At 49.2% G+C, this 13,128-nt stretch overlaps 3 protein-coding genes across 6 annotated transcripts; all 3 read left to right on the top strand.

Moving 5' to 3' along the window:
* Positions 1-704: 704 nt before the first annotated feature.
* On the top strand, positions 705-2,450 carry oxld1 (oxidoreductase-like domain containing 1). 2 transcript variants are annotated; one of them, XM_061811006.1, is made up of 3 exons: positions 705-912; positions 1,449-1,750; positions 2,149-2,450. In XM_061811006.1, the coding sequence occupies exons 1-2, from the start codon at positions 859-861 to the stop codon at positions 1,743-1,745; spliced, it is 351 nt and encodes a 116-aa protein (XP_061666990.1). In that variant the 5' UTR covers positions 705-858; the 3' UTR covers positions 1,746-1,750; positions 2,149-2,450. The 2 variants fall into 2 exon arrangements, with proteins under 2 accessions (XP_061666990.1, XP_061666991.1); XM_061811007.1 differs by having other exon boundaries at positions 905-1,043.
* Positions 2,451-2,603: 153 nt separating this feature from the next.
* pde6gb (phosphodiesterase 6G, cGMP-specific, rod, gamma, paralog b) lies at positions 2,604-5,231 on the top strand. 2 transcript variants are annotated; one of them, XM_061811005.1, is made up of 4 exons: positions 2,604-2,734; positions 4,059-4,219; positions 4,728-4,768; positions 4,849-5,231. In XM_061811005.1, exons 2-4 carry the CDS (start codon positions 4,074-4,076, stop codon positions 4,923-4,925), a joined length of 264 nt encoding a protein of 87 aa, XP_061666989.1. In that variant the 5' UTR covers positions 2,604-2,734; positions 4,059-4,073; the 3' UTR covers positions 4,926-5,231. The 2 variants fall into 2 exon arrangements, with proteins under 2 accessions (XP_061666989.1, XP_061666988.1); XM_061811004.1 differs by lacking the exon at positions 2,604-2,734 and having other exon boundaries at positions 3,430-4,219.
* Positions 5,232-6,228: 997 nt separating this feature from the next.
* nploc4 (NPL4 homolog, ubiquitin recognition factor) lies at positions 6,229-12,970 on the top strand. Of its 2 annotated transcripts, XM_061810930.1 has the most exons (18): positions 6,229-6,395; positions 7,487-7,567; positions 8,062-8,171; positions 8,254-8,532; positions 8,859-8,907; positions 8,984-9,078; positions 9,532-9,655; positions 9,898-10,077; positions 10,140-10,226; positions 10,300-10,371; positions 10,806-10,932; positions 10,998-11,158; positions 11,233-11,304; positions 11,440-11,532; positions 11,601-11,717; positions 11,788-11,890; positions 11,981-12,175; positions 12,209-12,970. In XM_061810930.1, exons 1-17 carry the CDS (start codon positions 6,381-6,383, stop codon positions 12,139-12,141), a joined length of 1,926 nt encoding a protein of 641 aa, XP_061666914.1. In that variant the 5' UTR covers positions 6,229-6,380; the 3' UTR covers positions 12,142-12,175; positions 12,209-12,970. The 2 variants fall into 2 exon arrangements, with proteins under 2 accessions (XP_061666914.1, XP_061666913.1); XM_061810929.1 differs by having other exon boundaries at positions 11,981-12,970.
* The last annotated feature ends 158 nt before the right edge of the window (positions 12,971-13,128 follow it).

Genomic DNA, 13,128 nt, shown 5'->3' with positions numbered 1-13,128 from the left:
AGGTCCGCACGACAGAAGGAGCAGCACGATGTCCAGTGAAATTGAAGCAAAACCGTGGACAAAAAAATGTTTTGGGTACTTATGGACAGTCCGTTTTCATAACGTACAATACTACGGAGCGCTTACATTATCAAAAAAAAAAAAAACACACACACACACACACACACAAAACAAAACAAAACAAAAAAACGGGCTGGAACAGGTTAATCTCACACCTCAAGCCAAAACTGTATTGATCAATACAATATTTATTTTTGTAATGATTGCCAAAAATTCCCGCCAAAGTTCTGAATATTTATTTTCTACAAATGTATCTTACTTAATCTGAGTTCCCACGCCAGCGGTGTGAAGTGACGGACGGAACAATTTCTAACTTGCCGTTCGATGGCAGACGAGTCGTACGACAACCCTGGTCCACATTTCAGAGTGAATAAATGTGTTAGTACTGTACACAGAGACGAGAAGATGCATTACACAGTATGTATTTTGTGACATTTCGGGTGATATTTCTGCTCGAGTGCGCCCAAGAGGTTAGGAACGATGAGACGCAGCACGGTCCTGACCTCTGCTGGATGTTTTTTGTCAACGCCCAGAGTTTCTGTGACCGCCCACTCGCTGTTCCATTGGTTAACATTGCAAACGCCGCTTTGTGATTGCTTCAAAAATTCTCGCTCGCAGCCAATCAATGCTTTGTTGACACCATTTTGCTTCCGGTTTATTGAAAAACCCTTCACGATTACGTCAAGGAAAGCTCGACTAGATTTTTGCAGTCGGGGAGTTCTTCTGATTAAAAGACAAGAATTTGGGGGATAGTTCGCGTTCCTCGAACTTTTTTTTTTTTTTTTTTTTGTCCCCACGATGGTGGTTTATTTGGCTCTCAACGTGACCCGGTCGTCCGCTTCTGTACGAAAGGTTCGGTAGCCGACGACGTCGATTGATTGCCTTCCGAGCACCCTGCGACGTAACCGAGCTCGTGTTACTTTCAGGCGCATCCACGATTGATTTGTCTCAAACTGTCACGTGCAATGTGGTCCATTCTCAAGGTTTGTGAGGACCCGGGCTCAAATCCCGGCCCGGCGGTTTCCGGTTTGGTTGTTTGTTTAACTTGATGTGCTGGCAAGCAGCTCAGGGTGTCCCTTCCGCTCCCGGCCGAAGATGTTCTCAGATAGTTCTCCGGCGACCCCTGTCGGGTTCAGGTTCAGGTTCAGGTTCACGTTAGGGTTTGGGTTAGATGAGTTGCGGAGTTGCTGAAACTATTTGGAGTTAAATAGTCTCTAGTTTGTTCAGGAAAAGCCAAGGTGGCGAACAACCTTCCTGGTCGAGCCTTTCACGCATGCATCCAGCAAGGCCTCTGTTGGCCTTTATTGATATCATATTATTTTCCACACATGACTCAAATCAGCGGATGTCTTTAGCCGCCTAACTTTGCTGACGTTGCTGTTTTCCAGCTGTACGTGATGTCACGGAGGCTGCGGCAGCTGAACTGGAACGTGCGGGGCCGGTGCGCGGACGCGGGTTCGGCGGCCCCCCGGCCAGAAAGCGGGGCCCCCGTCCCCCCCGAGCCCCCCGCCCACTGCTGCATGAGCGGCTGTCACAACTGCGTGTGGATCGAGCACGCCGAGCGGCTTTTGGCCTTCTACAACGACGGCGGCGAGCGCGCGCTGGCCGCCGTGGAGGAGAACGTCGTGGACGACAACCTCAAGGCCTTCTTGAAGATGGAGATCCGACTCCTCAACAAGACGTGAGGGCGGTGAGTCGCCGACCGTCAGTTGAGGCGATTCATCGAGAACTCCTTTTGCGTCTCGTTTAGAAAACTCGTCCAAATCTTCCGCATTCCCGACACCAATTACACAGAACGTTAGCTGGCATGATAATAAAGCGCTGAATACTCATCCTTGCATTTACTATTGTCAGAAAGCACTACTGCTATTTTCCCAATCTTTTACCATATCCATTTTTTTGCCGGATGTGACAGACGAGAGAATGAGAACCGAATCTTCATTTTTTTTTGTTTTTTTTTTTGTTTTGCATTTCGCTTGGAAATCATTTCTTGGCTTTCAATAAAAGTCTCCAAATATGTTTTTCATCCAGACGATCACTGCAAACGTCAGAAAATGACTTTTTGGTCTAAATTGAATTTTTATTCAGAGTCCCACATGAAGAAGAAGAAGAAGACGACAAGTCCCAGTTGCGCGTGTGCAGAAGTTCCCAGGACGACGACGACGTCGCCGCTCGCTTGCACTTTGGAGCGTCTGGCGGCGGCGGCGGTGGCACCGTCGAACGCCGTCGGGACGAGACGAGACCGGCGGACGGCGGCGTTTGCCGACGGTGGACCTCTCGCCGGCGAGCACCCATTTATTTATTGCTGCTGTGATTACATACACATATTTATTGTAATTATGTATTACCAAATAAACACTTGCGTCGTCGCCTTGGCAACGTGAAGCCTCGCTGTTGACCATGTTTACGGCACGTCGGGTTAGTGAGCTTAGTGACATCGTCGCCGGGGTCGCTTCAGGTCATCCGCCGGCGGTTAGCGTCCTTCCATCTCCATCTTGTCGTTTTTCATCCTGTCATCTTTCCCGCTGATCTCCAGTCGCTCTCTCTTTTCTGCCCGCGGGTCCAACGGCGAGAGGGGGCGTGTCGCTTCTAATCCCGGCCGTATAAGAGCGACCCCGTCGGCGTCGTCCGCCGTCTTCTCGTCCGTCCGTCTTTCACGCAAGCGCAGCCGCATGTGAGTAGAACCCGCTTTGGGAAGGGTCGTCGCGGCGAGCGCGCCGCCGGCCGCCTCCTTCGGGCTCGCCGACTTCACACTTCGGGATTAATATGGCGAATATAAACAATGAGGTGCTCAGATGAAAAGATGGTGCTTGAGGAGTTGACAAAATTGGCTGACATTATTACGCTCTTACTTTGAAATTCAACACGGCACGTATCCAAACAAAAACAGGACAAATAATGGGCGACAGCGCACAATTTTTACGCAAACGCTAAATAAAAATGGAACAAACGTTTTATGTTAAACCAGAGTGAACTTTTTAATGTTCGAAAGAGGGTTAGGAACGTATTCAGTTTTTCCATTTAATGTAGATAAATATGAATATTAGAAGCTACCATGTTTTGTAAATAAAAAAAGGTTCATGAAAATTGATCTCGAGATATTTTGAGGTTTAAAATTGCAAGTCAACTTGAATATTGAACACTACCACCTTTTCTTTTCGATTCCACCCGTTTTACGTCGCGTTTCTCCCCATGCGGGTCGCGGGCCCGCCCGAGCCCATCCCGCCGATCTTCAACTGGTCGCCAGATGAAGTTTCATGAAAATGTTATTCAAAAATAGGAACTGTAAATATTTAGATTTTCTTTCGATTCACTTAGGCGGCACGTTGGCCTCGCAGTTGTGAGGAGGGCGTTAAAATTTCCCCCCCCCCCCCCCGGCCTGTGTGGACTTTGCGTGGCTTTTCTCCGCCTTCCTCCCACATCCCAAAAACACACGTTTCATAAAAGTGGCCCCACGGTGCAGATTGCGAGCGCGACCCGTCTGTCTTAATGTGCCCTGCGATTGGCTGGCGACCAGTTGAAAAGTCCAAAAGTAGCCAAGATAGGCGCCGTCAGTACGCACGCCCACAAGATGCCACAGGAAATCAGTCGATGCATTTTCACTTCAACATGGACTGAAAATGTGTATCATGCATGTATTTATTTTCTCAGTGTAGGGTTAGTACATCGCGCCATCGTGCGGCCTCGCTCTCTTTTTGTTGTTGTGTTTTCCGTGCCGTTGTCATTGAGGTGCGCCACTCTTAAAACCGGGAGTGTGTGCTCAGCGTTTGCGCTTCGTCCTCGCTAACCCGATTAAAACCAGATCAGTAACACGAGCGCCGGATTAGGATTAGGTCGCATCGGGGTCACGCCGATGGAACATGATGTCATCACTCGCGGTCGCCGGCGAGGACTGCGACGAATCCACCTGGAAGCGGATTACGCACAAGCGCGTGTTTTTGTGTCCGTCCACGCTTTTGTGTTCATTTGCGTGCACACGTGTGGTTGTGTTTTCCCAGACAAGCGTCGGCGACATGAACCTGGAGGCGCCCAAAGTTGACATCAAGTCGGCCACGCGGGTCAGCGGGGGCCCCGCCACCCCCCGCAAGGGCCCCCCCAAGTTCAAGCAGAGGCAGACGCGCCAGTTCAAGAGCAAACCCCCCAAGAAAGGAGTGCAGGGGTGCGACATTGCCACACGCTTCGGCCCGTCCGTTCGCGGGATGATTCCCCCCAAAACGCCTGCTGAAAATCTTGCTGTAGTGACTCGGGAGCAGCGAACCAATGAACGAATGAACGATGGCGAGCAAAATTTGACCTACGCTTTCAGACGGCCGCCGCTAGATGGCGCCGGCGCGTCTCGCAGCGTCGGGCCACCTTCAGTTCACATTGCTTTCTTTGCAATGAATGGAAAATATCAGGTGGTGGCGCTAAAGCTCGACGACGCGCCGCCGCCTCCCTGAAAAGAAGGACGGACAGTGCATTAGGTACAGGCCTTGCTTCGTGCTTGCGTTTTCCGACTTTGCAGGTTCCGCGGCGAGCAAACGATACGCGGGTAGCGAGGTATCGGGTGCTCGTGAAGGCCGCAGATTTGTCTCCAGCCGAGTACTACAGCAACTCTGAGTAATATTTCTTGTCACGTGTTTGGTGATTGCCAAAATGGGATTTGTCTCGCTGTGGTTTGTGCGCAGGTTCGGCGACGACATCCCGGGGATGGAAGGATTGGGAACCGGTGAGTTTTTCCGTCACGACGGCGTCGCGTGTTTACAAAGTCCGAGATCCTTTCGGCCGACGCGTGCGTGTGTGTTTCAGACATCACCGTGATTTGCCCGTGGGAGGCCTTCAACCATTTGGAGCTGCACGAGCTGGCCCAGTACGGAATCATCTGAGCCCGGCCCGTCAACACAATAGAAGAAGAGATTATTCTGATTACTTTTTTTTAAATCCTGTTGTTGCGACACAGCGTCTGCTCTTGGTTAGGCTGTGATCTCCTGCATGGTTGTCATTTGTTTCCCAGCATGCTTTCTCAACCCCCCCCCCCCCCCATGTCCGTCTCCTCGTTTGGCATTTTAGAGCAAACAAACGCAGCAGCAGTTTGCGTTTGCCGGCGTCGGTGAGCCTGCAGACGAACTCGCAGTGTTTGCTACCATCCGTGAAAATGTGTGAAATAAATGCAGCTCTTTTTCCTGGACAAATGTCTTCTCTACAGTTTGGGTTGTGGGGTGGGGGGAGGGGGGGGTAATAAGAATAAGAATAATTTAAAAAAAAAAAAAAGGAAATCCAAAGGTATTTGTTGTTGTGTTTGGCAGGGCTGGGCTGAGCATGAGAGTCCTGGAATAGTTGTTACATTTATATAGTAAGTCAATCAAAATGTGTTTGGAGCCTTCATTTTTCAAACTAATTTATCTCAATGAACTAGTTAAATTAATCAACATCATTTGAAAATGTTTAAAAAAAAAACCACTTTAAATCAAACTTGGCAACCAGTTCAGGGTGTACCCCGCCTCCTGCCCGTTGACAGCTGGGACAGGCTGCGGCACTCCCCGTGACCCTTGTGAGGATAAGCGGCTAAGATGATGGATGGATAGAAATGAACTTTTTCGTTTTGTACAAAACAATACACTGTTTTTAACATTTTGAATAGATAAGTCTCATAGTTTGAAATCATTGAAAGATGATAAATATCTTTCTCAGATTATTTTTTGATAAATCGAATACAATAATTAATGTGTTAAATCATTGGTTCATTCAGTATATTGAGAAATGATTTATTTCTCGTATTAGGGCTCAATAAGTCAACATGTTTGTTTGTTTTTTTTTTTAAATAAAAAATAGGAGATAAAAGAGCTGGCACAGTCCGTCCCTTGAGCACAAAAATGAGTAATTATAATACTAATGTGACAAAAAGAAAAAAAGAAGGTGACGTCACCTTTCGGATTACCATCGCGATCAAACATCATGTCGAACAATTTTCATATATTATGCCATTGATATACTGTATGTCTATAAAGACGACTAAAATGAAGCCAACACAATAATGATAAATATATTGATCATTACTACTGATTGCAAAGAAGGGCAGGCCGTCAATGGAATGAGGCTGTGTTTTTATTTGATGTTTTTTTTGGGTTTTTTTTTAATCGGATTGTCCCGTATTTTTTTTTTTTTTTCGGAGACAAGAAGGACCTATTTCCGGGAGCTTCGGTTCCGCATCGGACACGAATGTCGGTTACACTTGGCCGTGTGATGGAGTTTCGTTGACAAACACGCCGTCAAAGTGCGTCGGTTGTTGGAGCTGCAGCGAATTTGGCTGACGAGGCGACGATACCTGGCGGGCCGGCACCATGGCGGACACCATCGTAAGTGCAGAAGGAAAGAAAAGAACAGAAAAAGTGGCCTTTGTGTCGGTCCCGGCTCGCTCGGCTCTGGCCAGCTAGTTAGCCTGTTAGCAGCAACTGGTGGTAGTGATGAGGCAGCACAATTAGCTCGCTAGCGGGCTAGCCGGCTAAAGGGAGATCGCCTCTTTTTCGACATTCGTGACACGAATATCACTTTGGCTCCTTTTGAAATATTCCGTCATTTTTGTGCTCTGAAAGCCTTGTGAATATTTCGCAATGCGCTGTCACACGTTGCTTTTGCTTGGATTTGGTGACGTTTTTACTGGGAGCATCTTGTCAAAGTAGTGGAAAAAACTTGATTTCTGTTTCTTTTTTTTTTTTTTTTTGGGGGGGGGGAAGAAGACCCCCCCCCCGTCATCGTTTCCAGACCGTTGGAGTGCTTGTGACGCTCGTTTTGATTGACTCTTAATTCTTTTATTTTGCTCTATATTTTCATTTGTAAATTAATGTGGCTCTGAACTTTGTTTTTATTGTTGGCCGCGACCAATTCTGATTTTTGAGGCTACTCCCGATTGCAATGTTTGTCAGGATTTTTGATAGAAAACAAATAAAAAAAAAAAGTACAGTTAATAAGGGCCTTAATGCTTAAGCACAACAACGATATAAAATACGGGCAGTTTTCACACTATTTTATCCTTGACTATTTGTTTAACTGTGAGACGGAGAAATTCAATTTCACCCCAAACGTCCTCCGGCTTGCCCTTCTGGTCGTAGCACACCAGGAGTGTAAAAGTCATTTTTGTCACAGGCTACGTCGTCGTCGCGGTTTCCGTTGGCGACTGCTGTGACTGTGTACGTCCACCCTCTCATTACGTATACTAGTTTAAAAATCAGATGCCAGTGAAAACATTTCAAGTACAATGGAATCTCGGAGTTCAAACAGAATTCCTTCCTGTGGAATATTCAATGTCTGATTTGTTCCCCCAAAAAAAAAATCCCATAGGAAATAATGTCAACGAGTTTAATTCGTTCCCAACCTTCAAATAGTAAATTCCCATTTTAATTTAATGGTAAAAAAAAAAAAGTATTTTTTTTTATTTTTTTACTTTTAGATCATCAGGGTACAGTCCCCAGATGGCATGAAGAAAATCCCTTCGACCAAGCGAGAGACTGCTGCTGCCTTTTTAAAGAAGGTGCTTTATCCGTCGTACACTACGTCATAATGTTTGCTTTTCAAAGGTGCTGCTTTTCATCATCATAAATCACAAAGTTTTGAAACAATCCCGTTATTCCAAAAAATGCTACGATCAGCACGTCAGTGTTTTCCAAACCCCAATTATTTCTATTCTTGCTGTTCATACGTCACATGATCTATTATACAGACAAGGCTTTATGTAAGCGTGTGTGTGTGTGTGTGTGTATGAATATTTTGGGGTGTGCTGCTCCTTGTAGAGTGCGTGAATTGGCCACGTGGGGGCGCCATAATACAGCCATATGGATATAGGGTACTGCACGTAGGGAGATGTTTCATATTTGCTGAGGAATCGTGTTAGCCTAAAAGCACATTTGCAATGTTTAATGTACTCTTGCAATATGAGTTAAAAAAAACCCCCAATAGACATTGCCGAGTGTGCTATTTATTTTCTTTGAAATGTCTGGCGTGACGCCATTTCCGTCATTTTGGCAGGTGGCCAAAGAGTTTGGCTTCAACTCAAACCGTTTCTCGGTTTATCTGAACCGCAACAAAACGGGAGAGATCCTCTCCCAGAACAAAAGCCTCAGCCTGCTGAAGATCAAGTGAGCAACGACGGGCAGAGGCGTCCCCGCAGAAAGGGCAGCAAGTGACGTCACTAAGACGCCATTTGTACTCTCTGCGCAGGCACGGCGACATGCTCTTCTTGTTCCCCTCGGGCTCGCCTTCTTCCTCCTCCTCCTCCTCCTCTTCCTCCTCCGGCGGGGAGGTGATGGACACCGCCGCCCCGCACTCGTCCTCGGCGACGTCGTTTCCGTCCACCTCCGTCTCATCGTCGTCGTCGTCCGTTTCCTCGTCCTTCGTGACGGCCCGCCCGCAGTCGGCGCCGCAGATCCGGGAGGACGACATCGACCAGTATCTGACCAAGCAAGACGGCAAGATCTACAGGAACCGAGACTCGCAGCTGTGAGGAGACGCACACGCCGCGCTAAGTCTGCGAGCTTAACGGGAACGTACAATGTGAAAGGCCATAGACGGGCTAACGGTAATGAGGGTTAGCTGTTCCAGTAATTGTAAACACTGGAGCAAGTGCAATTTTTAACCCAGAGCAGAAACGTGTAGAAACAAAGCCGAGCAAATACTCACTGTGGGAAGCAAACAAAACGCCTCAACTCACTTCGATGTAGTCACGTGACAACAAGATGGCGACAAAGCGTACTTTTTTTTTTCCATTTTTTTCCTTGGGACGAAATTCCTCAACTCAATGAAGTCACCCCGCTTTCTTGTCACAGATGTCGCCACGGCGCCCTGGGGAAATGTGTACATTGTGTACCCTTGGAGGTGAGTCTTGGCGTCTCCGTCGCCTCCTTTGTCTGCACTTGACTTCTGCCTTTTCTTCTTCTTCCGCGCCTCGCAGCCTTTCGATGAGGACTACCTGAACCACTTGGACCCGCCTGTCAAGCACATGTCCTTCCACGCGTACCTGCGCAAGTTGACCGGAGGAGCCGACAAGTAAGCGCTTCTGCCGTTTTAGACCTTCTTTTGTGTTTTTTTTCTGCATTTCTTCTTATGCCGCCATATATGACGATGTCATCAACGAGCAGACACTCAATTGGTCAGTGGAGTCCAAATGTACATTTTACATTTTTTTTTTTTTTTTTTTTAATTTCAAATGGGCAGTGCAGAAAATGCACCTCTAAAAATAGATTCTGATTCACGTTCTGGTTTGGTTTCCGACATGTCATTTAAAAAAAAAAAAAAAATCTAATCGTTCATCTTTTTGTTGAGCTCTCTAAATGATTGATCATTTCTCAAACGAGTTTGATGAATTGACAACTTTATTTTTGGCACACCGAACCCTAAAGCGTGTTTCCCCATGGAAATGAACAGCGCATCTTTTAATGGGTTCCTTTTTTTTTTTTTTGCGGGGGCGGGGGGATTGACTGTTCTCCCGTGATGTCACAGGGGGAAGTTTGCCGCACTGGAGAACATCAGCTGTAAAATCAAGTCTGGCTGCGAGGGGCACCCCCCCTGGCCGGAGGGCATCTGCACCAAGTGCCAGCCCAGCGCCATCACGCTCAACAGACAAGTAGGCGGCACGCTACAGAAACCCCGTTCAGCATTGACGAATCGGTTACCGCAAAAGATATTTTTTCCGACGCGGCTGGCTGCCTCGCCTCTCGACTTATGTGCGTGACCCCCGATGCGCCGACCGCGGGTAACCTGTAAATTGGAGGCGTGGCTTACTCAAATCTGAGGGAGGCTGTAAATGGAGGAGAGCGGCGTGCCGGCGTGGGCGTCATCCCGTCGATCCTTTCGTTTGCTGCGCAGAAATACCGACACGTGGACAACATCATGTTTGAGAACCACACCATCGCCGACCGCTTCCTGGACTTCTGGCGCAAGACGGGCAGTCAGAGGGTGGGCTACCTGTACGGCAGGTACACGGAGCACAAGGACATCCCGCTGGGGATCCGAGCCGAAGTGGCCGCCATCTACGAACCCCCCCAGGTAAGAACGCGCGCCAACGCTCGGCGACGACGGCGGTCTGGTCTCAATTCTCTCTGGTTCAGAACGCGACTCAGAACAGTCTGGAACTGCTGGAGGACCCAAAAGCCGCAGCGGTGGACGAGATCGCCGCCAAACTTGGTCTTCGTAAGGTCGGTTGTCGACGCGATGGCGCCTCCTCTTGATGAGATGGCTCAAAAAATGTTGGGGGGGGGGGGCGGCCAGGTGGGCTGGATTTTCTCCGACCTGCTGTCCGAGGACACCAGGATAGGGACCGTCCGCTTCACCAGAAACCAGGTAGGATTCTCTGGGCGTGGAGCGGGTACCGCTTTCAAAAATGTCACCCCGAAAACTGTGACATCTGCAATGTTTCAACCCCCAACCTTTTACAATCCGTCGGGTTAATTGTTAATGATCGATTTCACATCCCGGTTATGCCAAAAGTGGTGTGACTCGGTGTCTTAGACGCTCGGTAATGTTTTTTTTTTTTTTCCCTCCTTTTGCGCCCCTGGAAGAAGATTTGTCTTCAGCTTGTTGAAGACAAATGCGGCGGTGCCAATTTATGTTTGTGTATTTTCTACATTGTCAAATTGGGAATCAGGATGGAAATGAAAAAGTTTTGATTTCGTCTGATTCATTGAATGGGGGGGGGGGGGGGGGGGGAGTGATAATTGAATAAAAGACGAAGCCTTCCCGAGCCACTGGGCCCATTTTAGCTCGTTCCCCAACAGGATTCTCACTTCCTGAGCGCGGAGGAGTGCATCACGGCGGGCTTCTTCCAAAATCAACATTCGAACGCCTGCAAACTCTCTCGAGACGGACTCTTCGGCTCCAAGTTTGTGACGGTGGTCGCGACAGGTCAGGCCACGGTCGCCGCGGCGCTCTTTGTAGACGTTTTTGCGGACGTCGGCGCTGCTTCTCAGGCGGCCCGGACAACCAGGTGCACTTTGAGGGCTACCAGGTGTCCAACCAGTGCATGGCCCTGGTGAGGGACGAGTGCCTGCTGCCCTGCAAGGACGCCCCCGAGCTGGGCTACGCTAAGGAGTCCAGTCCCGAGCAGTACGTGCCGGACGTCTTCTTCAAGGTATCGCTCGCGCTCCCCCACCCGCCCCCGTTTGGGAACCGGCGGTCACGCAGGCTGCGCCGTTTGGTCAACAGGACAAAGACAAGTTCGGCAACGACGTCACCTTCCTGGCGCGGCCTCTTCCTGTGGAGTATCTCATCATAGATGTGAGTTCCTCCCGTCGCACGTTGCGTATTGGAGAAGGTTATATGCGGTATTGCGCTAGTTAGCGATTGGCTGAGTCAAAACAAGCCGAGAAACACAAAATCCGCTGGTGTCCTTTCTTGTCCTTTTCTTCCCAGATCACCACCACGTTCCCAAAAGACCCGCAGTTCACCTTCAGGTCCGCTCAGCGCTTCCCCATCGAGAATCGAGAAATCCTCGGAGAGACGCAAGTAAGGTACGCCGGCTGGGCTTTTATTTGGAGCGGAAGGGCCTTGAAGTTCGCCGCTTTCCTCCTCAGAACTTCCACAGCCTAGCCACGTATTTGTCCCAGTGCGCCTCCGCGTCGTTCCTGGACGTGGTGTCCGACTTCCATCTGCTCCTCTTCCTGGTCACCAACGAGGTCATGCCTCTGAGGGTGAGTCGGCGCCGCCGCCGACGTCGTCGCCGCCGCCCGTCTGACCGGGGCCCGCGTCCGCCTTTCGCAGGACAGCATCGGACTGCTGCTGGACGCCGTCAAGACGTCCGACGAGGATCTGGCCGACGCGTGGAAGAAGTCGGAGCAGTGGGCCACCGTCGAGCAGCTGTGCGGTGAGTTTCGCGCCGATCGACGTACTTCCCTCTCGTTTTAAGCGCAATGTCGGGTCTCGCCAGGACTGACGCGCGTCTCCTCCCCCGCAGGCACGGTCGGGGGGCAGCCGTCGGGCCCGGCGGGTTTCGACGGCACGGCCGACCGCCCGGCGCCGCCGTCCTCCTCCGCCGTGTGGTCGTGCGCGCACTGCACCTTCATGAACCAGCCCGGTACCGAGCACTGTGAAATGTGCAGGCTGCCCCGTAGTTAAACAGCAGCGGCAGCAACATGGCATCATTTCCAGCGGGGCCCCCCCCACCCCCACCCCCACCCCCACCCCCATTTCCGCTCTAATAAAATATGACGAGCCCTTCTACTGAATTCAGTATTGAGCGCCTCCCCTCCCGCTCGAACGTGGTCTGACGGCGGTCGTCGTCCTCCTTCACCTTCACTCAAGTGGTGTTCGTCGCTTCCTCGCTTGACTTTTTCGTTGTTTACGATCCAAATTGAATTCATTCCGTGATTATGAAACGAATGCAAACGCCCTCCAAAATACATTCAACGAAGACCCGCGGTCCTCGGATTTGCTCTCGGCGTGACCTGCAAACACGAGCGCCAAACGTCACGGCGCCAACAGGCCTTGTGACGTAACGCTCGCGTGGCACTTCCGAAATATCGTTTTTGAGCTTTGTCGGCGATTGTGCCCTTCCAAAATTGTCCTTGCGACACACGAAGCCCTCACATGCAATTTGCGAAATTTGTAGGATTTAGTAAATTGTGCGCGAGATGCGTCAAGTGCGCCACATAAAAAAAAAAAAAAAAAAAAAAGGGAAGAAGAAAAGCAGACGTGCGACGAATCGGTCTCTGAGACTTGATGGCGCCCCCCTGAGGACCAAAAGTGCTTTTGCCACATTTCCAAAACCGGGAAGGAAGTGGACGCACTTTGGCGGAACTTTCCGGAGTCGAAATGTTTGCGTCCTGGCTATTTATTCTTCTTTGTGGAAAATTCCATTGAAGATGTGAGAATATAATATTTTTAAGTCGAGATGGTCATGAAGATGATGCTTTGCTTGCTTGCTTGTATTTTTCTTTTTCTTTTTTTTTTTTTTTTTTTTTTTGACGTCAAGAGTGGTTATCTGAAGTCACGTAGGCGATGTGACCTGAATTTGAATTAATAAAAAAACAAGAATTCAAAATTGTTTTGCTCTTCCTCTTGAAGTGTTTATCGTAATATTAGTGGTAGTAACGTTAAATTGAG

This window comes from Syngnathoides biaculeatus, chromosome 22 (genome assembly GCF_019802595.1).
Source record: "Syngnathoides biaculeatus isolate LvHL_M chromosome 22, ASM1980259v1, whole genome shotgun sequence".
In the NCBI taxonomy this organism is placed as follows: Eukaryota; Metazoa; Chordata; class Actinopteri; order Syngnathiformes; family Syngnathidae; genus Syngnathoides; species Syngnathoides biaculeatus.
This window is presented reverse-complemented; position numbering and strand designations above follow the sequence as displayed.

What these genes read in the sequence shown, in the direction of transcription:
- nploc4 (XM_061810930.1), top strand. An exon ending in ACGAGGTCATGCCTCTGAGG is followed by an intron (nt 11,718 to 11,787) that starts GTGAGTCGGCGC and finishes CGCCTTTCGCAG; the next exon opens with GACAGCATCGGACTGCTGCT. An exon ending in CACCGTCGAGCAGCTGTGCG is followed by an intron (nt 11,891 to 11,980) that starts GTGAGTTTCGCG and finishes CCTCCCCCGCAG; the next exon opens with GCACGGTCGGGGGGCAGCCG.
- pde6gb (XM_061811004.1), top strand. Translation starts at nt 3,921, where the DNA reads ATGATGTCATCACTCGCGGTCGCCGGCGAGGACTGCGACGAATCCACC. An exon ending in CCCAAGAAAGGAGTGCAGGG is followed by an intron (nt 4,220 to 4,727) that starts GTGCGACATTGC and finishes GTTTGTGCGCAG; the next exon opens with GTTCGGCGACGACATCCCGG. An exon ending in GATGGAAGGATTGGGAACCG is followed by an intron (nt 4,769 to 4,848) that starts GTGAGTTTTTCC and finishes TGTGTGTTTCAG; the next exon opens with ACATCACCGTGATTTGCCCG.
- oxld1 (XM_061811006.1), top strand. Translation starts at nt 859, where the DNA reads ATGGTGGTTTATTTGGCTCTCAACGTGACCCGGTCGTCCGCTTCTGTA. An exon ending in CGTCCGCTTCTGTACGAAAG is followed by an intron (nt 913 to 1,448) that starts GTTCGGTAGCCG and finishes GCTGTTTTCCAG; the next exon opens with CTGTACGTGATGTCACGGAG.